This window comes from Schistocerca cancellata, chromosome 12 (genome assembly GCF_023864275.1).
Source record: "Schistocerca cancellata isolate TAMUIC-IGC-003103 chromosome 12, iqSchCanc2.1, whole genome shotgun sequence".
Lineage (NCBI taxonomy): Eukaryota > Metazoa > Arthropoda > Insecta > Orthoptera > Acrididae > Schistocerca > Schistocerca cancellata.
In genome coordinates this window covers 104,041,741-104,065,996 of record NC_064637.1, presented here as the reverse complement: position 1 = coordinate 104,065,996, position 24,256 = coordinate 104,041,741, and the positions used below count along the sequence as shown (strand labels likewise).

General features: G+C 39.8%; 1 protein-coding gene across 1 annotated transcript in view; it reads right to left on the bottom strand.

Moving 5' to 3' along the window:
* Positions 1 to 24,256, bottom strand: part of LOC126109592 (5'-3' exoribonuclease 1) — a 196,917-nt gene that overhangs the window by 34,429 nt on the left and 138,232 nt on the right. The window contains exons 26-30 of the mRNA XM_049914630.1: positions 14,813 to 14,902; positions 14,656 to 14,724; positions 6,656 to 6,778; positions 3,365 to 3,443; positions 435 to 550 (exon numbers count right to left, since the gene is read on the bottom strand). Coding sequence (XP_049770587.1) covers positions 435 to 550; positions 3,365 to 3,443; positions 6,656 to 6,778; positions 14,656 to 14,724; positions 14,813 to 14,902 — 477 coding nt within the window. The remainder of the gene's footprint in view (positions 1 to 434; positions 551 to 3,364; positions 3,444 to 6,655; positions 6,779 to 14,655; positions 14,725 to 14,812; positions 14,903 to 24,256) is intronic.

The following is a 24,256-nucleotide window of genomic DNA, read 5'->3' as shown; positions in this document are numbered from 1 at the left end:
TCTGAAGATGGTTGAATGACTGTCAGCTAAAATATCATGGCAAGAAGATGACATCATCTGACTGAAATCCTGAAACTTCATGGAATACTTTTTAATTCTCTGTTTACAAATTTTCTCATCGTCATTTTGTGAACTACGCACCGACTTGTTCACAACGAACTAGCATTTGCTTGCAAGTTTGCGTGAAAACTTATTAAAAAAATATATATATATATATATTTTGAATCTCCAATGAAGTTTTGAAATATTACTTCATTTTTTCTAATTATTTCATGTTCTCACATTTCTCTCCACTACTCAGTATTTTTGCATGTAGCTGCTAAAGAGCACAACACAGCAAAATTATAACACATCTGTTATATAGCATCAAGTTTCCATTGCACTGGATAACTAAATCAAGATTACAGCAGGTGAAGATGTGGCGACTGACAGACCTGTTCCCTGTTGGCAGCACACTCCCCGTGGTAGGTTGTGTTGTCCGGCATCTGAACATTAGCCTGCACTGTCCCGTCTTCCTGGGGAATGTATGCATAGCGGGGGATGCCGAGTCCTACAAAAAGAACACAGAAACATTTCATTATCCTGCTACACACACACACACACACACACACACACACACACAACCTCCTCATATGTTAGTTCACTATGTGGTCAGTAATTTTTACTGTCTTTTCATCTTGTTAAGACTATGCATTCAAGTGTCCTATCACCATACCCAGAAACACATCCTGCTACACAAGTGCTGAATCACTGGACCAAAGTCTGAAGGCAATACAGGGCCCTACCAATGAGGAAACCACATGGCAATCAGATTTTTGTAATTTTTTATATTTGTGGTACGTAAGACTCCCAACTCAAATATAAATGACCCAAAGCAGTTAGATAAGCACTCTAAAATACTTGAGAAAAACGGCTTAGAATTTTTCCTCACGTCTCTACCTTCCAAAGCTAGGAGGAGTCTTCAATGAACCACTTGCCTCCTTGCACATGTGTGCAGAGCCAAGTGTGGAGTTTTGGACAGCTAATCACACTCAGAGTAGTTCCCTTCAGACTCCACAAACTTCTCCCAGCAGTGCCGTCATTGTTGGAAGCATGCCGAAAAAGCCGCTTTCAGACTGGAGTTGCTGCCATAATGTTCTCTCTTGTCTGAAATTGTGTTTCTTTCAATGGCCTCCTGAGTTTGGGGAACACCAGGAATTGCGGGGGGCCAAATCAGAAGAGCAAGGAGCCTGTTGAAGCACAAGTATCTGATTTTTCCCTAAAAAAGTTTGTATCAAGTGTATGGAAAGTGCTGGAGCATTGTCTACATCTACATATCTACATATATACTCCGCTAGCCACCAAGTGGTGTATGGCAGAGGGCACAATTCATGCTAAAGTCGTATTTCCACCCCTCTGTTCCAGTCGCAGATCGCATGAGGGAAAAACGATTGTCTGAACGCCTGAATACAAGCTCTACTTTCCCTTATCTTTGAATGGTGATCATTGTACGATTTGAAAGTTGGTGGTAATAATATATGCTCTACATCCTCGGCAAAGATCGGATTTCAGAATTTAGTGAGCAGCTCCTTCTGTTTAGTACATCATCTATCTGCAAGTGTATCCCACTTCAAACTTTCTATGAGATTTATAACATTCTCGCGATGGCTAAATGTACCAGTCACGAATCTTGTTGCTCTTCTTTGGACCTTTTCAATCTCTTGAATGAGACCCAGCTGGTAAGGGTCCCATACAGACAAATAATACTCTAGGACTGGACGAACTAACGTATTGTAAGCAATTTCCTTTGTTGAAGGACTGCAGCACTTCAGGATTCTACCAAAAAACCGCAATCTTGAGTTCGCCTTGCCTGTTACTTGTGTACTCTGTCATGATAGAGGCATGAATTTTCTGTTGACCACAGTCTCTTGTACCACAAAGCATCACACAGGTGACGGAGGACATCCCGGTTGTACTCTTTGGTGATTGACCCTGCGGTGGACACTTGTGGTGTACCACACCACAGGAGTCAAAGAAAGCAGTCAGCATCATTTTGACATTGCTGTTCACTTGGCGGGCCTTGTTTGGTCTTTGTGAGAAGCAATGCTTACACTGTGATGACTGGGATTTGGTTTCTGGATCATACCCGTACACCCAGGACTCGTTACGAGCGATTATGGTTTCGCACAGTCTGTGTCACTGTTCGTGGACTTCAGCATGTCCTGTGAGACTTCAACATGAAGTTGCTTTTGCTCCGCCGTCAGCAGCTTTGGCACGAATTTTGTTTGCCGACACTCTCTTTGTCGCCAAATCTTCTGTCACAACGGAATTTGCCAAAAAAGTGCTGATGCCCTCCTCTTCCAAAATTTCTCTGACAGTCACACAATAGTCCTGCATCACTACAGTAGAAATCCATCTGAATTCCCACCTGGCTGTCACCCTGTTGCTGGCAAAATTTGATGCAATAGCACCACTCCAGTTTGTCCGCCATTTCAATTGCAATGAAAACCCAATACGAGCATACACACTACCACACTCAACTGCTTTCCAGCAACTGACACTATCAACTGGCGGGAAAAAATTCACACATCTGCATGAAGATTCACGTCAGCTTGTGCAAAGAAGAAGAAGAAGAAGAAGAAGAAGAAGAAGAAGAGAGAGTCAGATACTTTTGAAACAGACCTCGTGTAAAGAATTACAAAAATCCAATTGCCATGTGGTGTCCTTGCAAGATGCAGTACAGCCAGGAGGTATAGAGACGGACCACATGGCTGCCTCCAACATCTGCCTGCAGAGAGATTGCTCAATTACACTCTCTTGTATATAGCATCTCATTCAGGACACACGGCTTTTTTCCATCTGTCCTAACACTCTAGTAATGTGCATCTGCTCCTATCTCTGTTATTCAGCACTCACTCCTGTAATATTACTGCACCTTTCTAGCTTTTGGCAACCCACCCCTCTTGCCTTTGCATGTGGCATATGGAATAACTACATCCATCCTGGAGAGTTCCTTTGTACCCTGAATCGGCAATAAATGCAGAAACTATTTTCAGAATATTTTTGTCTTTTAATCACTCCTGATAATCATGTCTTCCATTTTAACCGCACAGTGCTCGTAGTCCGGCACACACACAGCTGCCAGGGACAGTTAAAAAAATTATATATACTCTTAAAATAATATCTGGATCTATTGCAAATTTGGACTAAAATTAGCTATGTCAGATAGAAGTAATTATTCCACATGCCAGCTGCATGGCTACAGGTATGGGTGAGTGACACACACACACACACACACACACACACACACACACACACACACACACACACAATCCCTCTCTTTAGTAGTGGTTTTTTGTTTGATTGTATCTCCTGTAAGGCTTACCTCTGGCCTGGAACATGTGCAGAAGTTTCATGCAGCTGCTCTCCGTTGTAGGTTTCTGAATGCTCTTAGCTGGCGAAGTCTGGAAAAAATAAATAAATAAATTAAATTAAATAAAAAACCTAAATGATAAGTGTGCTGAAAAGTGAAAGAGTAATTCTACACTTAATGGGCAACTATGGAAGTAAGCAGAACAGAATTATTACAGTATCAGGGTGCAGAAGAATTTACACAATGTGAAAGGAGTAATAATGTAAGGAAGGAGTTGCTGCTGTGGTCTTCAGCCCACAGACTGTATTCATATGGTTCTCCACATTAGTCTACCTTAAGGATGCCTCTTCATCTCTGCATCCATTTGAGCCTGCTTACTGTATCAACATCTACCACTACATCTACATCTACATAGATACTCTGTAAGTCACACTTAAATGGCTAGCAGACAGTTCATCAAACTACCTTCACAATAATTCTCTATTATTCGAACCTCTAACAGTGCGCGGAAAAAACAGACACCTATATCGTTCCAAGCGTGCTCAGATTTCCTTATTTTATTATGATGATCGGTTCACCCTATGTAGGTCAGCATCAACAAAATATTTCTGCCTTCAGAGGAGAAAGTTGGTGACTGGAATTCATGTGATGTTCACCCCAAATCCTCAGGTCAGCAACACGCTCTCCCCTATTTCACGATAATACAAAACACGTTGCTCTTCTTTGACTTTTTCGATGTACTCCATTAATCCTATCAGGGAAGGATCCCAGACTGCACAGCAGTACTCCAAAAGAGGATGGACAAGTGCAGTGTAGGCAGTGTATTTAGTAGATCTGTTACATTTCTCAAGTGTTCTGCCAGTATAACACAGTCTTTGATTTGTCCTCCCCACCATTTCCTATGTGTTCTTTCCCATTTAAGTTGTTCAAATTGTAGTTTCTACATATTTAGAAGAATTTGTGGCCTTTAGACATGAATGATTTATCATGTACCTGATGTTTGATGGATTCCTTTTAACACTCGTGGATGACCTCACACTTTCCATTATTTAGGTCAACTGCCAATTTTCGCACCATACAGCTAGACTTCCTGAATTGTTTTGCACGTGTGTCGATCTTCGGACAATCTAGATGATAAATGACAGCATCGTCTGCAAACAACCTAAGACGGCTGCTATAAATCATTTATATAGATAAGACAGCGAAGGGCCTATAACACTACCTAGGGGAATGCCAGAAATCACTTCTGTTTTACTCGATGACTTTCCACCAGTCACCATGAACTATGACCTCTCTGAAAGGAAATCACGAATATAGTCACACAACTGAGACGATATTCCATAAGCACGCAACTTCACTACAAGTCACTTGGGTGTTACAGTGTCAAAAGCCTTCCGGAAATCTAGAAACACAGAATCAATTTGAAATCCCTAGTCAGTAACACTCAACACTTCATGCGAGTACAGAGCTAGTCGTGTTTCACAAGAATGACATTTTCTAAATCCGTGTTGACTATGTGTCAATAGACCGTTCTCCTCGAGGTAATTAATAATTTTTCGAACACGACATACATTCCAAAATCCTGCTACATATCGACATTAATGATATGGGCCTGTAATTTAGTAGATTACTCCTACTACCTTTCTTGAATATTTGTGACCTGTGCAACTTTCCAGTCTTTGGGTACGGATCTTTTGCCGAGAGAGCGGTTGTATACGGTTGCTAAGTATGGAACTATTGCATCAGTATACTTGAAAGGAACCTAAATGGTACACTGTCTGTGTAGTGTGTAGAATTTATGAGACCAGAGACATTCCATTGGAATTTGGAAAAACATCGTACATAATATCCTGGAGATAGGAAATGCAAGACATATGGCACAATTAGCTTGCCATCTAAGGTGACCATGTTACTGACAAGGACAGTATAAAGATAACTGAGAATCTTGTAGATGATGATCCATTTGGTTTTAGCAAACACAAAGCCACTAGAGACGCAGTTCTGACAATGCAAATGGTAGTAGAGGCAAGATCTAAGAAAACTCAAGACACTTTCACTAAATGTTTCAAGTTAGGAAAAGCACTTAGCAACATAAAATGGTGGCAGATGTTTCAAATTTTCAGAAAATAGACACATGCTATCGGGTATGACACACAACAAAAAGACTCTCACAATTATAGCTTTCGGCCATTAAAGCCTTTGTCAACAATAGATGAAGACTTTAATGGCTGAAAGCTATAATTGTGAGAGTCTTTTTGTTGTGCCTACCTGTGACTCAGCATCTCCGCTATATCGTGAGTAGCAAATTTCCTTCTCATAATATTGCTACATTCCATTAATAAACAATATATAGAATAACCAAGAAGGAATAATAAGAATGAAAATCAAGAGACAAGTGCTTGGATTAAAAAGGGTGTAAGACAAGAGTATAGTCTTTTGCCCCTACTGTACAGCCTGTACAATGATCAAGCATAATAATGATGATAATAATTTAAAAAAAATGTTCAAATGTGTGTGAAATCTTATGGGACTTAACTGCTAAGGTTATCAGTCCCTAAGCTTACACACTACTTAACCTAAATTATCCTATGGACAAACACACACGCACCCATGCCCGAGGGAGGACTCGAACCTCCGCTTGGACCAGCTGCACAGTCCATGACTGCAGCGCAAAATAAAAGAAATGTTCAGGAGTGGGATTAAAATTGAGGCAAACATCAACATTGAGATTCAGTGATACCACTGCTATTTTCTGTGAAACTGAGGAAGAATTACAAGGATCTGTTAAAACAATGAACAATCTAGTGGCAAAGAATAAGTATCAAGAGTAAATGAAAGCAATACAAAAGCAGTAAGGACTATAGCAGAAATCAGATTATTGATAAATTTATCATCAAAATTGGGGATCAGGTAGTAGATAAAATGAAGAAATTCCACCACCTTGGAAGCCAAATAATGCATGACAGATGAAGCAATGAAAGATGTAAGAAGCAGACCAGTGCACAAGAAGGGACATTCCTTTCTATATGAAGTCTACTGTTATCAGACATCGACCTTAACCTGAGGAAGACATTTCTGAGAGTGTATGTCTGTAGCACAGCCTTGTATGAAAGCAAAACATGGACTATGGGTGATGCAGAACAATCTTTGAAACAAGCTTTGCAAACACCTCTCTACCTCTATCACCTTTTTAATCTCTATCTGTTCTTGTGTCTGTATATTACGGTTTTTACCCAAATGTAAGGTGACAATTCTTATCCTAGTAAGTGCTGGCATTTATTCTAGAGTATCACTGTTCGTCACCTGTGTCTCAGCAGCCACAGATGCAGCACCCGTCTTGCGTTTCTCTTTGGCTGCCGCACCGTCAGGGCTATCTGGCACGATTCTGAGCACTTTCTTCAACAGCTCTGTCCCCTGGTCTTCCACCTTCAAAACATACACACAGCATAAAACCACAGTTACCTTCCACCTTCACATTATACACACACTTCAACAACTATTCTGATAGTATATTAGTAACTTATTTATCTGAGGAACACTTTACAATGATACACAATGTGTAGACTAAATACAAGGAAAAGCATAATTCGCATACACAAACATATGAGTACATAAGATACACCATAGTTATTAGTAAAAACTGACAACAGAAACAAAAACTTTCCAGTAAACATGGATCTGAGCTGTTGACACCATAATTGGGAAAGTGATTACAAGTGGCCCTGACTTCAGGATGAAATATTGGCCTAGTTTGTACAAATGTGAACCTTTTAATCAAGTCACCATCCATTACATCTCCACTGGCCATCGAGGCTCAGTTTCAAGTGGGACTCATCACCAAACAGAGTTCTACTCCAGTCAATGAGATTCCAGGGCAAAGATGTATCTGCAGATGCCACCAACAGCTGTGAGATACCAACCCGACTGTCGCTTGCCATACGGCTCAACAACTGGGAGTGCCATTTCTTTCCAGAGCAGGACACCTTTGGCTGTTATCCACAGCACTCACAGCACCGTTACAGCACAATGGTACATCGATGATATTCTATGCCCTGTTTTGTTGTCCTTCATGGGGAGCCATCCTTGGCTTACAACAAGATAATGCCTGCCCGCAAATGACGAGTTTCTACTGCTTGTCTTCATACTTGCCAAACCCTACATTGGACAGCAAGGTCGTTGGATCTCTTCCCAATTCATAATGTCTGAAGCATTACAAGCGTTGCTCTTGAACCTACTCGGGATTTTCTTGCACTAACATGTCAATTGGACAGAATTTGGCACCATATCCCTCAAGATGACATCCAACAATTCTATCAATTAATGTCACACACAGTAACTTAACTGCTTGTGCATGGGACAGAGAATGACCAATGCATTATCGGCTTACCTAGTGTTTGTTGTGAAGCTCTTTCTCTTGAAATAATCATCTATTTTTTCTGAAACTGTAATCATTTGTTAGTCTATATATACACATATCACATCTACTGATTTCCATCCCATCCCATTCATTCATGGATAAATTCCTTCATGGTATGTAGTCCCTCCCCCTCCCCCAGAGTGTATACATGTAATTGGCCCACAACTACGGTTGTTCGATTTTTAATTTCATTGGCTGTCAGAACTTCACCAGAACTCCACTGTACTTATTTGTAACACATTCTTTCTTTTTATGGTTTGGATGTAGCAACTGATTTGGACTATCCAATGTGAGCATGAATCATTCTGGAAGAAGTCTTTGATCTACAATTGTAACAGCCTGATCTTGAAGGCCAAGGAGCACCCTGCTTGACCTATCTGTCTCTGACCATACTGGCAAGTTAGATGTCTTACATCACCAATAAAATGTGCTGGTGCTGCAACACAAAACTACCGCATTCCCTACTGTTGTGCAAGAGTAACATTCTTGAGCAATTCTAGTATGTCCTGCCACAAAAACAGAAGACAGCCACGTTCATCAAGTTTTCTCAGAAGAATGTGTAGCACAATAAGATGATCATCTAGAACCCCTAACTACTTTGTGAACAAGCAATATTGCTCGTGTATTGACTAATAAACAGCATACGGGTTCACGCCAAATTAGATGGAAGCTCTATTGAAAAGTTTACATTTCAATACATTCCTACTGATTAGGACAATACTTAATACTGAACTCAGTGGTGACTTGCAACCACAAATTTGCAATTACCTCGCAAACAATTTGCCTACTGAGCTATGTCTATTAAAATGGTTTTCTTCTATTATCATGTACATTCATCAATGTCATTTTCTTTATTAACTATGGCACACACTGTGTTGTTGTTGTTGTTGTGGTCTTCAGTCCTGAGACTGGTTTGATGCAGCTCTCCATGCTACTCTATCCTGTGCAAGCTTCTTCATCTCCCAGTACCTACTGCAACCTACATCCTTCTGAATCTGCTTAGTGTATTGATCTCTTGGTCTCCCTCTACGATTTTTACCCTCCACGCTGCCCTCCAATACTAAATTTGTGTACCCTCGATGCCTCAGAACATGTCCTACCAACCGATCCCTTCTTCTAGTCAAGTTGTGCCACAAACTTCTCTTCTCCCCAATCCTATTCAATACCTCCTCATTAGTTACGTGATCTACCCACCTTATCTTCAGCATTCTTCTGTAGCACCACATTTCGAAAGCTTCTATTCTCTTCTTGTCCAAACTAGTTATCGTCCATGTTTCACTTCCATACATGGCTACACTCCATACAAATACTTTCAGAAACGACTTCCTGACACCTAAATCTATATTCGATGTTAACAAATTTCTCTTCTTGAGAAACGCTTTCCTTGCCATTGCCAGTCTACATTTTATATCCTCTCTACTTCAACCATCATCGGTTATTTTACTCCCTAAATAGCAAAACTCCTTTACTACTTTAAGTGTCTCATTTCCTAATCTAATTCCCTCAGCATCACCCGACTTAATTTGACTACATTCCATTATCCTCGTTTTGCTTTTGTTGATGTTCATCTTATATCCTCCTTTCAAGACACTGTCCATTCCGTTCAACTGCTCTTCCAAGTCCTTTGCTGTCTCTGACAGAATTACAATGTCATCGGCGAACCTCAAAGTTTTTACTTCTTCTCCATGAATTTTAATACCTACTCCGAATTTTTCTTTTGTTTCCTTTACTGGTTGCTCAATATACAGATTGAATAACATCGAGGAGAGGCTACAACCCTGTCTCACTCCTTTACCAACCACTGCTTCCCTTTCATGCCCCTCGACTCTTATAACTGCCATCTGGTTTCTGTACAAATTGTAAATAGCCTTTCGCTCCCTGTATTTTACCCCTGCCACCTTTAGAATTTGAAAGAGAGTATTCCAGTCAACATTGTCAAAAGCTTTCTCTAAGTCTACAAATGCTAGAAACGTAGGTTTGCCTTTTCTTAATCTTTCTTCCAAGATAAGTCGTAAGGTCAGTATTGCCTCACGTGTTCCAACATTTCTACGGAATCCAAACTGATCTTCCCCGAGGTCGGCTTCTACCAGTTTTTCCATTCGTCTGTAAAGAATTCGCGTTAGTATTTTGCAGCTGTGGCTTATTAAACTGATAGTTCGGTAACTTTCACATCTGTCAACACCTGCTTTCTTTGGGATTGGAATTATTATATTCTTCTTAAAGTCTGAGGGTATTTCGCCTGTCTCATACATCGTGCTCACCAGATGGTAGAGTTTTGTCATGACTGGCTCTCCTGAGGCCATCAGTAGTTATAATGGAATGTTGTCTACTCCCGGGGCCTTGTTTTGACTCAGGTCTTTCAGTGCTCTGTCAAACTCTTCACGCAGTATCTTATCTCCCATTTCATCTTCATCTACATCCTCTTCCATTTCCATAATATTGTCCTCAAGTACATCGCCCTTGTATAAACCCTCTATATACTCCTTCCACCTTTCTGCTTTCCCTTCTTTGCTTAGAACTGGGTTGCCATCTGAGCTCTTGATATTCATACAAGTGGTTCTCTTCTCTCCAAAGGTCTCTTTAATTTTCCTGTAGGCAGTATCTATCTTACCCCAAGTGAGACAAGCCTCTACATCCTTACATTTGTCCTCTAGCCATCCCTACTTAGCCATTTTGCACTTCCTGTCGATTTCATTTTTGAGACGTTTATATTCCTTTTTGCCTGCTTCATTTACTGCATTTTTATATTTTCTCCTTTCATCAATTAAATTCAATATTTCTTCTGTTACCCAAGGATTTCTATTAGCCCGCGTCTTTGTACCTACTGCTGCCTTCACCACTTCATCCCTCAGAGCTACCCATTCTTCTTCTACTGTATTTCTTTCCCCCATTCCTGTCAATTGTTCCCTAATGCTCTCCCTGAAACTCTGTACAACCTCTGGTTCTTTCAGTTTATCGAGGTCCCATCTCCTTAAATTCCCACCTTTTTGCAGTTTCTTCAGTTTCAATCTGCAGTTCATAACCAATAGATTGTGGTCAGAATCTACATCTGCCCCAGGAAATGTCTTACAATTTAAAACCTGGTTCCTAAATCTCTGTCTTACCATTATATAATCTATCTGAAACCTGTCAGTATCTCCAGGCTTCTTCCATGTATACAGCCTCCTTTCATGATTCTTGAACCAAGTGTTAGCTATGATTAAGTTGTGCTCTGTGCAAAATTCTACAAGGCGACTTCCTCTTTCATTCCTTCCCCCCAATCCATATTCACCTACTATGTTTCCTTCTCTCCCTTTTCCTACTGACGAATTCCAGTCACCCATGACTATTAAATTTTCGTCTCCCTTCGCTATCTGAATAATTTCTTTTATCTCGTCATACATTTCATCTATTTCTTCATCATCTGCAGAGCTAGTTGGCATATAAACTTGTACTACTGTAGTAGGCATGGGCTTTGTGTCTATCTTGGCCACAATAATGCGTTCACTATGCTGTTTGTAGTAGCTAACCCGCACTCCTATTTTTTTATTCATTATTAAACCTACTCCTGCATTACCCCTATTTGATTTTGTATTTATAACCCTGTAATCACCTGACCAAAAGTCTTGTTCCTCCTGCCACCGAACTTCACTAATTCCCACTATATCTAACTTTAACCTATCCATCTCCCTTTTTAAATTTTCTAACCTACCTGCCCGATTAAGTGATCTGACATTCCACTCTCCGATCCGTAGAATGCCAGTTTTCTTTCTCCTGATAACGACGTCCTCTTGAGTAGTCCCCGCCCGGAGATCCGAATGGGGGACTATTTTACCTCCGGATATTTTACCCAAGAGGACGCCATCATCATTTAATCATACAGTAGAGCTGCATGTCCTCGGGAAAAATTACGGCTGTAGTTTCCCCTTGCTTTCAGCCGTTCGCAGTACCAGCACAGCAAGGCCGTTTTGGTTAATGTTACAAGGCCAGATCAGTCAATCATCCAGACTGTTGCCCCTGCAACTACTGAAAAGGCTGCTGCCCCTCTTCAGGAACCACATGTTTGTCTGGCCTCTCAACAGATACCCCTCCGTTGTGGTTGCACGTACGGTACGGCCATCTGTATAGCTGAGGCACGCAAGCCTCCCCACCAACGGCAAGGTCCATGGTTCATGGGGGGGACACAATGTGTATACGTGCTTAATGATGAGAAAAAATGTAGTCAGCTGTGGCCTTGCTGAAGGCATCACCCTGATATTTGCCTGAAATGATTTAGGAAAACTTAAATCAGGATAGCTGGACACAGCTTGAGCTTCTGTCCTCCTGAACCTGAGGCCAGTGCCTTAATATATGCACTCCTGATCTGTTATGCTTAACAACAATGCTCTCATGTTTGTACACGGTTGGATCAGTTTACCTTTCAGAATGAAATTTTCACTCTGCAGCAGAGCATGTGCAGATTAAAATTGTGTGGCAGACCGAGACTCTAACTTGGGACCCTTGCCTTTTGTGAGCAAATGCTACTGACTGGACTACACAAGCATTACTCATGACCCATCCTCACAGCTTTACTTCCACCAGTAAATAATAAATGTACACTGTTCACTGCCTTAGCATTTATCACTACACACATGCAGTCAACTTCAACAACACACCCTTGCTTTCATGCATCTCCTTTTCCCTTCCTGAAAAACTGGGTCCAAATTCCCTCATGGCAAGCGAGGTACTGAGCTCCGAGAAATAGTCAGACATTAGCATTATGCGCTCCCAATCTCAGGCGTAAGATTTTTCTGTAAAAGGGATTACATTGTGAGTGTATGTCAATAAATCAATATAGGTGTTTCAGTTGTGCCCCTATTAATTACTACTTTGAATTTTATAACTACTCTCTCTTACTCACGTGAATGCCATAATGATTCCTTCAGTAAGGCCATGGCCAGCTCTTTACCTAATACTTCCAGAGATGTGCGAGAGCTACACTTCTAACGACACCACTATCATTAAGATTACAATCCTTAATTTCCTTGAAACTTCCTGGCAGATTAAAACTGTGCGCCGGACCGAGACTCGAATTCTGGACATTCGCCTTTCGCGGGCAAGTGCTCTACCAACTGAGTTACCCAAGCACAACTCACACAACTCACGCCCCATCCTCACAGCTTTACTTCTGCCAGTATCTCTTCTCCTACCTTCCAAACTTTATTGGGTAGCTCAGTTGGTAGAGCACTTGCCTGCGTAAGGCAAAGGTCCCGAGTTCGAGTTTCGGTCCGGCACACAGTTTTAATCTGCCAGGAAGTTTCATATCAGCGCACACGCCACTGCAGAGTGAAAATCTCATTCTTAATTCCCTTCCTCATCAGCAATGTGACCATTTCCACTGTATGTAATGTATATACAGTTCCTGACATCTTTCGATTTCAGCTTAGACAAATGTAGTGGCTACATGGAAAAGTAATTAATACCAGTGCCTTACAATTCTGTGTGTATCTTTAGTTTCCTGAACAAATCTTTTCTAGCAAAGGACTTGTCCCATTACTTTTTGAACCATGCTCATATTAAGAGAGGTTCACTGATCATCACCATACATTTCTTTTCAACGGCACGCAAAAACTATCGCCTCTTATCTTGTCAATATGAAGTACCGATTGTAATAACTTGCAAGTATCCTTACTGTTGTGCTTACTTCTGGAATGTATTGTGGTGTTAGCAAGCACGTAGTTTTGTTAGGGCATGTGCAATTTTTTTATAAAACATTAAAAACAATTAAACATGTACAACATTGTTAGAAAGTCTGCCCCAGTAGCTGAGTGGTCAGCGTGACGGATTGCCGTCCTCCGGGCCCGGGTTCGATTCCCGGCTGGGTCGGAGATTTTCTCCGCTCAGGGACTGGGTGTTGTGTTGTGTTCATCATCATTTCATCCCCATCCGGCGTGCAGGTCGCCCAATGTGGCGCCGAATGTAATAAGACCTGCGCCAAGGCGGCCGGACCTGCCCCGCGAGGGGCCTCCCGGCCAATGACGCCAAACGCTCATTTCCATTTCCATTGTTAGAAAATGTGTGTATATGAACCAAAATACTTTTATGGACAAAGCTGCAGTTAAGCCAATGACAACTTATTCAATTAGGTATTCAACTGCAGAACAACAAATAAACCAGATAAGAAATGTTCCAGCTTTTGTCCACTTTTGATAATATCACTTACTTAAGAGTAGGATTCATATGTTTTTTACATTACATCTACATACGTACTCTGCAAGGCACCGTATGTTATGTGGAGGATCACACTACCACTACTAGTAGTTTCATTTCCTGTTCCACTTACAGATAGATTGAGGGAAAAAACAACTTTCTATATGCCTCTGTAAGAGCCCTAATTTCTTGTATCTTACCTTTGTGGTCCTTACATGAAATGTATGTTGGGGCAATAGGATCATTCTGCAGTCATCTTCAAATGAGTGGTTCTCTAAATTTTCTCATTAGTGTTCCTCGAACAGAATGTCATCTTCCCTCCAGGGATTCCTGTTTGAGTTTCCAAAGCACTTCCGTAACACTTGCATGTTGTTCATACCTACTGATAACAAATCTAGCAGCCTGCCTCTGAAATCCTTCGATGTCTTCTTTTAATCCCATCTGCTGTGGACCCCAAAAACTTGGACAGTACTTCAGAATAGGTTGCACTAGTGTCCTATATGCAGCCTCCTTCACAGATGAACCTCAGTGTTCCATTACTTATGGAACATTACAAAACATGTTGGGAAATCTAACCAATTTTAGCAGTTTAATATTGTTTTGTGTGCATACACCAACATAAAAGTATGAGCAAAGAATCCCAAAAGACATTTAGGTAACATACATTGCAACCAACATAAAACCGTTCCCAGGAGGATCTAGTGTTTAATGTACGTACCTCTGCAGATTTAGGCACCAGTTTCCCATCAGGTTTCTTAGGCACCACACTGTTGTTGGCTGGTAGCTTCTGGAAACAGGAATAACAACATTTCTAAGAACATACTCTGGTCACAAGTGAAGTTTTCTATCTGTCCACTGACACTACATAAACTAACCTGCAAGTTGTTCCATAGGGCACGGAACTCGGCACCTGCTGTATTCTCCTGGAGAACGGCTGCTTGTGGTGGGTTTTTGCTTGCAGCACTCTACAGAGTAAAGGAAACCAAGTGAGAGAAATGCAGAAAATAATTATGTATGAAGCTTGAAAGAACACAAAAAGGATAATGTATCAAATTTTGTTACAAGATTTTCCTGTTGCTAGTTGCAATTTGCATTTGATCAAAGGACAACACAGTAGGGAAATGGGTCTAATTCTTAAGTGCATCTTATCATACTGCAATATTTATATCTACATTTATATTTTGCAAACCACTGTGAAGTGTATGGCAGAGGGTACTTCTCACAGTATAACATATTAGGGTTTCCTCGTGTTCTACTCACATACAGAGTGTGAGAAGAGTGACTGTTTAAATGCATCTATGTGTGCTGTAATTATTTTAATCTCATTTTCGTTGTCATTACAGGAATAATACCTAGGAGGCTATAGTATATCCCCACATTCCTCACTTAATACTGCTTATTGGAGCCTTGTAAGTAAGCCTTTATGGAATAATTGTCATCTATCCTGAAGCAACTGCCAGGCCATGTTTTTCGCAATTAATGTGAAACTTTCTGTGGATCACATAAACCTGTCACCATTTGTGCTGCCCTTCATTGTCTATACAGTTCATCAAAAAAGTTACAAGCTTATTTTATTCCTGGCATACAAGCAATGTTAGTGCAGTAATTGCAGGGTCAGCTTGAACTAACAACTGGAAACAACATATATGCATTTCACCAGTCAGTTGTGTGCAGGCAGTATTAAGTAGCGGACGTGTGAATATAGTCAGTCAACTTTATCATGTCATAATTTACAATGGAGCACTGAACTGAACATCTCTAAATCAAGTATACAACACATTCTCAAGAATGTTTTTAAGAATTGAAAAGTGTCTGGAAAGTTTGTACCACACACCTGGACTCCCAAACAAAAACAATGACACATGGACACCTGCAGCTCCTTAGTTGAAATGCAAAATGTGAACAAATCTTTTCTGGAAAAAACTGCCACGAGTGACGAGACTTTTAGTTACCAATACGAACCTACCACAAAATGGCAATGTGCAGAAACTCACATGACAGGGTGACGGTTTGACGACATACATGACACTTGAGAAAATGTGATGAGCGAATTGAACAGCACCTGAAAGAACTTTTATGACAGCGTCATATGATTGTATGGATGTTCTGTGTGTTACACACAAGTGGCGAGAGGCTATGTAGAACACCTGAGGGGTTAAAACAACCATCTTAACATTTCTCTCTTTATTATTAACCAGCCTCAAAACTTCTTTGAACTGATGTGGTACATTCTATACCGCATGTTAAATCTGTTTGGTATGACGTCCACACACCTGAGCAGTATTCTAGGATGGGCAAGTAATTTGTAAACAGTTTCTGATGCAGACTGCATTTTCCCTGGTCTCCTATGTAGACTGCATTTTTCGTGTACCGTGCAAATGAACTGAAGTCTGACATCTGCTTTACTTACAATTAAGCCTACAGGATTGTTCCACTTCATATTCCCACAAATTGTTAAACAGTTTACAGAATCAAACTGTGAATTACTGCCATTGTAGTCAAAGGACACTGTCTTTCTCGATCTCATTACTCCATCATCAAAACACACACCTGAGAAAGTGGGAGTGACATCCAGAAACACTTTCTAGGGGTGCATGGGTGGTGGGGAGTGACTGGCAGCAGTGTTCATTAACAAGTGCTTTGGACAAGATTTTTCATTATAAGGAGTGCCAGTTACAAAAGTGTGTAGCAATCAACTTGAAAATGACAAGTGACGCCAATACTACACCGGTACAAACTGAAGAGCACTGTTCTGTCATCACATAAGGCAGTTTGCAAGCACTTTGAATCTTAGCAACACACAATATCTCCACTTGTTGTAATACCACTCCTAACATGAATATTATTTTCTCTTTCTGTTCTCCTTTTCACACACAATTCCTAAACAGTGTATATATTAAATATACAAATTCTTTTTTAAGCCAAAATTTTCAAAATTTGCTATTCAGTACATAATTTGCAGGCCACTGATAACAACAGTAAACACAGAATGTGTAGCAGAATTTTATTCAATAAAATATTTGAAATTTATGATCCATAAAATTCACAAGCACTCAAATATTCGACTGTGCTAATAACTGTTTTATTACCAATTCACCTTATTTGAACACCTTCTCATTTTCTCTATTCTAACAAACATTAGATCTTTTTTGAAAATTATGTCAATGTCACTATTCAACATTACTATTAATGTAAGAATTCTATGATGTTTGAACCTCAAAATGTAATCCCTTCAAAACTCAAATATCACAGTACTGTAGCCCTGATTTTTCTGTTTCCAAAAATATACAATTTCAATGTATAATTTTACTAGATTACCACATTAATTAATGAAATATTTCGGTTTGAAAATATGAATCAGCAGAAAACTCTTGCCAGGTTTTGCTAAATCCTGGGGATAAAGGGGCATGTCCAAAACTCCTGCTAGCTGTGCTCCTTTGAAGAGATTTAACTAAAAACAACTTCACTGCCTAATGTGCATACATAAACTCTTCTCCACCTGTCTTTTGTGTTGTTATTTAAATTGTAACAAGTTTGTATTCAAAGAATTTGTTTACACATTATTACAAGCATCTTTAAATAAGTTCTGTGGGCAATGCTAGATTCAGTCTGCACTGAGCCAGGACAGAGCACAGTCAAATGTATGTGATTGCTGCCGGGCTTCAGCAGCACAAAGTTTCATGTTTATCAGCGTTATGTACAGTCAAGTGTTTAACACCCATCTGCTCCCAGCTATCACAGCACCCAATCACTATTACTGAACAATTACTGAACATGGTCACTGTATTACATATTCTCAACATACTGTCAGTTGGAACCATGACAGACACAATCAGAGGGAGAGGGCGGGGGGGAATATTTGCTTTAAAAATCACAGCACACAGTGATAAAATCACTATACTTGCATCTGAACAGCGCCATCAGGATTAGCACTTAAGTTAAGAGGACAACATTCTCATCATGACTCAGTGGCATAGATTGGTGTTTTGGTCTTTGGGGGTTTTCTCCTAATGCCAAGGCCTGTCGATATAACACCTCACAACTTTACACTGCATACAAGCAGTTATCACAGCCATAATGACAGGTAAATTGCAACATGTTGTGGAGGAAGCACAGTGTTGTGCTGCAGAGAACTCCATTGTACACACGGACACTGCTGAGACGAACTGGAAACTGGAAATACAGCCAAAGATCAGTTACGGAATAATATGTAGCCACACTGTGCCATTATTCCCTATGGTTGCTGATATCTTTCCATTATAAATAATTTTGATTTTCAGTAAATAATGCTATTATTATGTACCAGGTGGTTCTCATTAAATTGCAGCTTCTCATAGATGTCCAGTGTAGGCTGTAATTATAGTATGGCAGTGAAACTTGGTAGATATTCTAACGCGTTAATGCAGAACCGATTTACTCTGGGAAAAAAAAGAAAGTTCCAATTTTGGTCACCAGGTGCACATCTGGCACTATAAATGCAAGAAAGAGGCATAGAAATGGTAGCATAAGTAATGGATTAGAAATGGCATGTGGGCAGAACAGGTAAAACAAGTGAGAAAGACATAATGTTCACTTTATTATTAACCACAACTTACATAATTTGTTCAATATGAACACTGGAGACGTTGGCAATGTAAGATGATGTACAGTGCCAGATTTGCAAATGGTGGCCAAAAATGGAACTAACCTTTTGCCAGTAAAAATCAGTTCCGCATTAACACATTAGAATATCTACTAAGTTTTGCTGCCATATGACAGTTACAGCCCACACTGGGTCTCTATGGGTAGCAGCACTTTAACTGTAACCACCTGGTACAACACGTACTTGATTAGAAGATTCAAATGGTACATGCTCAGGTCGTTTTATAGGGGTATGCACCATATACAAATGTTGGATGAAACACAGCAATTTAGATGAGTTATTCTGCCTTTAACATTTTATTACAGTGAGGATAGCTTCACTCTTTGTGTTTCAATGTATGTTCACTTACATTGAGACTCCCTCCTCTTTTTTTTTGTGTGTGTGTGTGTGGGGGGGGATAATTCTGCACACAGGGGGCACTTATCGCTTCTGGCTGCAATTTGCACTTATTTAAAGCACAGTACTGACTGCATTAATTGACTGTTCTGTTAGGTCTTGGTAGAATATTTTATAGATTGAGAATGAAAAAACAAATGGCACTGGTGTAATACTCAACAATATTTATTATTTTACAAACTAGTTTTCGGCTGTACACCGTCATCAGCTACAAAGATAAATATTTGCGGCTGTGAAGTTTTTGTGAGATCAAAAATTTTAAAATACTACAACTACACAGTATCTCAGTTGTTTTTGCGAGATGACAATTGTTAATGTTTGATTTAGGATTAAAACGAGATAAAATCACTTGCGACTGTGGCAAATTCTGTATATGCCAGTCAGAAAGAACACTGTCTTCCTGCTTGAGGGAACACCAAAGAAGTTGACATAGAAAAGGAGACTAGTTTTACACACCACCTGCTTAAAGAAGGCCACAATTACAAGATGCGACATGAAGTCTTACGTCACATCTATATTCATAAAGGTAGGAAGATTAACTACCTTGAAACAGTGGAAATCAATAAACTTATGTCCACTTGCCCAAGCTTGGAACTGAATGATCGGACACAGCTCCCTTGCTTGCTAGTAATCCTATTCAGACCACGTTATAAATTACCCTAACTAGGTACATGCTCCATTTATTTTCTTTATTTCCATTACTGTAGTTTCACTTGACCTGTTAAAATTTTACTTTGAATAATTACAGTTGTGTCATTTAAATTTTTAATCTCGTTTGTTACATTGCACCTGTTTGTAATTCTGGACCTTTTATAATGCATTTCAAATAAGTTGCAACTTTTGACAGTTTGGTTAAGAGAGAGTGGAAGGAAGTGTAGTTGCCAGCATGTGTTAAGTTCACACTATTTGATAAAAAATTACAATTTTTGCACATGTTATAGCTTCATGATTAACCATCCTTCATTTTGTTAATGGTCATAGTTATTTTAATATTTCAAATTAGGTAAACTACTGCACAAAATTCTTAAAGTTTGCTATGAAAAATAGGGGTCGCTACGAATTTGCATTTTGTGTGTGTTATGTCGTATGTTGCTGCACATGAAATGTAGATAACATATTGAATTATTTTTAAACATGGAAGGATATCACTGTCTGCCTCCAATATCAAGAAAATGAAGCATCCGTAAAGTGCTCAGTCATGAACGGGCATGCCAGCAAAAATGCCAGAATAAAATACTCCTAAATCCCTCACACCTTATAAAAGCCTCGAGATATCAAAACAAGATTTTGGCAAATGATAACACGCAAAGAGGAAAGCCTTGAGATATCAATACAAGATTTTGGCAAATGATGATACGAGGGGAGTATTTTGCCATTTGATTAATACACAAAACTTCCATGTCTACCCAAGATGTTCACGCAACTATAGCTCCCCCCCCCCCCCTCCCCCCCCAATGAAGTAACATTATTTTTAAGAGCCGCCAATAGCTTGTGAAACAATAATTGCTGTGGTTTCTACGAGAATATAAGTGAAGAAATTGCATGTTTATTGTTATACTGGGGAATGAGCTTCTTCATAAAATATGGACTTGTCTTGTCCTCAGTTGCTGCATTAGTAGGTTAGTGAGATGAGTATACATAAATCTGCCATGTTTTGGTACAAGAAGCAGATTTTAACATGGAAACAAGAGAAGTTACGTATTACTCAAAACTTGTCAGTCATTCACGAATCCACGTCTCCTGAACTACTGTCTCGATATGGCTGGCAACTTGAAAAAAGTCCTATGGCGTCATCTGCAATGGCTTCTTTTGTCAGCATTTCAGTCTCTCTGAGCATAATCTTCTTCTTGTTATTTGCCACATTACTTTTACCTGGGACCATATACTCTCAATCAGATTTAAACAAATGAGATATGGAGGAAGCTCGATTTAACTATGCTCTTCAACATTAGCTACATTGTCAACTGGTAGCATGGAGTTCTTAACTTGTACAGCACTAAAAGTTCCGTTAACTCCATCTTACATGTGCTAGGTTCAACTTATTCCATGGAACACTTTTTTGCACTTAGATCAAAATATCGCTAAACTCCAGCGCACTGTTGGAGCTTTATCCATCACAACAGAGTTGTATGGTGACTTGTTCATTACTTTTGTCAAATTCGGAGGAATATTTTGCAATAAAATATTATTTCTCAGTTGGTAAACATGTTCTTGGATGACCACTTTTATTTCGAATCTCGTGCTGAGACATGGTACACTGTTAAATGTTAATGCAACACCTAAATAAAACACTCATTCACAAAACCTGACAATCACAGAACACTTCAACAGTAAAAAATACCACTTTACAATGACAGCTGACGAGTGTCATGCATCTAATGCATGACACCACATGGTACTGTTTATTTATGCCGTGTTAATAGGGATGCTTTACCAAATGAACTGCTGGTGGCTTGCCATTGGTGTTACCTCGGCAAGGGCATCATATCGCCTTCGGTGAGCCAAATGTCAAAATTCGCAACCAATTTTAATGCACTGTAAGTGCAAGATTGTCTTGTTCAGTCAACTCCAAGGAAGATGTCAACTAATTTTACTGTATATTTTTCAACTTATTTTTCCTCTTTGAACAATTGTTTTCATTTGTCACGGAGGTTCATTATTTAATGTGCCACAAATTTTATCTAACCTAAATATACTGAGTCACATTTTTATTGAAATAATCCACAAAGTCATAGTCCTTAATCATATATTAACAATTGTCATCTCTGGAAATCAACTGAGTTGCACTACTTTAAAATCTTTGATCTCATAAAAATTTCACAGTCGCTCATATTTATCTTTGTACCTGACGAGTGCATAAAATCCAAAAACTGGTTTATAAAATATTATATAACAACACACCAGTGTCAAGTGTTTTTTTATTCATACTGTAATACTGACCTATAGTTTTGAGAAAGCGAGTTTGACGAGTGCATGCCTATACTTTCAGGCTGTGCTGTTTACTAAATGTTACTTATCAAAGAGGAAAATATTTTGCAACTGTTTCTCAAAACATATGTTAACTATTATTACTGTGAGGTTATGATCATATGACTGTCTGATGATGGTACATGGTACCAAAACCAGCAGTCACACAATAAGAGCGTGACTATAGGCTAAAGCACGTACCTGTTTCTCGTCTATGTATTATTGTCACTTCTAATCTTTTGTTGAACTCTTTAAGTCTACATGATTTACTGTTTTGTTATGATATAAGTATGAAGTATGCTATACAAAAGTTGAGTATGATCAAATTGCGACTTGTAATAATTATGCATAAAAGTGAAAAGCTTCTTTGATGGGGTTGTGTAAAGACATTCAAAAATTATTCAGAGCCCCCAGCAACTGACAACTGAACTTCAGAAGAAGAGGAAGCATTTTAAGGCACCCATTCAGATAGGTAAGTAAATTTACAACCCAATTTGTGGAAAATGATTGCTGGCCAGTGCAATTTAGCAAAAACAATGGAGAATAACATCAGCACTTGCATTACACAAAACAAGTCACTGTTTAACTGCACCATACAACTTACCAAAACAAACAGTGAAGTTGAACATTTTACATTCCTAGGACTACACTAAGGTGACAAAAGTCAAGGGATACCTCCTAATATCATGTATGACCTCCTTTTGCCTGGCAAAGTGCAGCAACTCAACATAGCATGGACTCAGTAAGTCGTTAGAAGTCCCCAGTAGAAATATTGAGCCATGCTGCCTCTCTAACCATCAACAATTGTGAAACTGTTGCCAGTGCAGAATTTTGTGCACAAACTGACCTCTCAATTATGGCCCATACATGTTCGATGGGATTCATGTTGAGCGATATGCGTGACCAAAACATTTGCTCAAATTCTCCAGAATGTTCTTCAAATTTCTTCAAATGAATAATGAGCAATTGTGGCCCGATGACATGTTTGGGGACATGAAGTGCATGAATGGCTGCAAATGGTCTCCTAGTAGCTGAACATACCTCTTGCCAGTCAATGACTGGTTCAGCTGGGCCAGAGAACCCAGCCCATTCCACGTACACACAGTCCCCACCATTTTGGAGTCACCACCAGCTTGTACAGTGCCTGGTTGACAGCTTTGTGAGGTCTGTGCCACACTCTAAACCTACCATCAACTCTCGCCACCTGAAATCAGGCCTCATCTGACCAGACCACAGTTTTCCAGTCATCTAGCATTCAACTGATATGGTCACCTACCCAGTGCAGGCACTCCAGATGACGATGTGCTATTAGCAAAGGGACTCGTGTCGTCATCTACTACCGTAGTCCATTAAGCCAAATTTTGCCACACTGTCCTAACGGTTATGTTTGTCATACATCCCACAATGATTTTTGTGGTTATTTCATGCAGAGTTCAGTGATTAAATTTTGTAAAAGAAGGTTTAAGACATATTGAAATTCATTTGCATCTTGTAAAAGTGTATTGCAGTTCTTCATCTTCAGCTTCCACTGTGTAGAAATGGGCAGCCGAGTTTAAAATGTGGCTGCGAAAGCACCCAAGATGAGCCATCTGTAATCATTGATAAAGTGCATTACAAGATTCTGGGAGATTGGTGTATAATGGTGCATGAAATTGCTAATGCTCAAGGTATATCAAAGGAACATGTCGGTCACAGCTTGCACTAGGAATTGAACATGAGATAACTTTGCGCAACGTTGGTGCCTTGCATTCACTGTGGATCACAAATGTATTAACACGACACTTTCCAAAAACCAATAGACGCATTTTAAGAAAAACTGACTTAACTTTCTGCATTGATATGTGACAGTAGATGAAACATGGACTCTCCACTACGCACCTGAATCCAAACAGCAGTCTATGCAATGTACAGACTCAGGTTTTTCAGCTCCAAAGAAGGCAAGGAGATGCCATCAGCAGGAAAAATCATGGTGTCGTCATTCTGAGATGTGAAAGGAATTTTGTTGATTGGCTGTCTTGAAAAATATAAAGCCACAACTGGAGAATACCACTCTCACCTTGTAACAGAACTGGAAACAAGCATTCATGAAAACAGATCCGCCTTAAAGAAGAGAAAATATCATATTCCATCAGGACAATGCACCTGCCCACAATAGTGTCTCGGCAATGGGGGAATCGAGTGATCTGCTCTATGATGTGCCGGAACATCCACCCTACTCCCCAGTTTTGGCTCCCCCAGATGTCCATCTCAAAACCACAAAAATTCTTCCCCAGTCGCTATTTGGTCCAACTGATACGCCACTGCGACTTAAGGT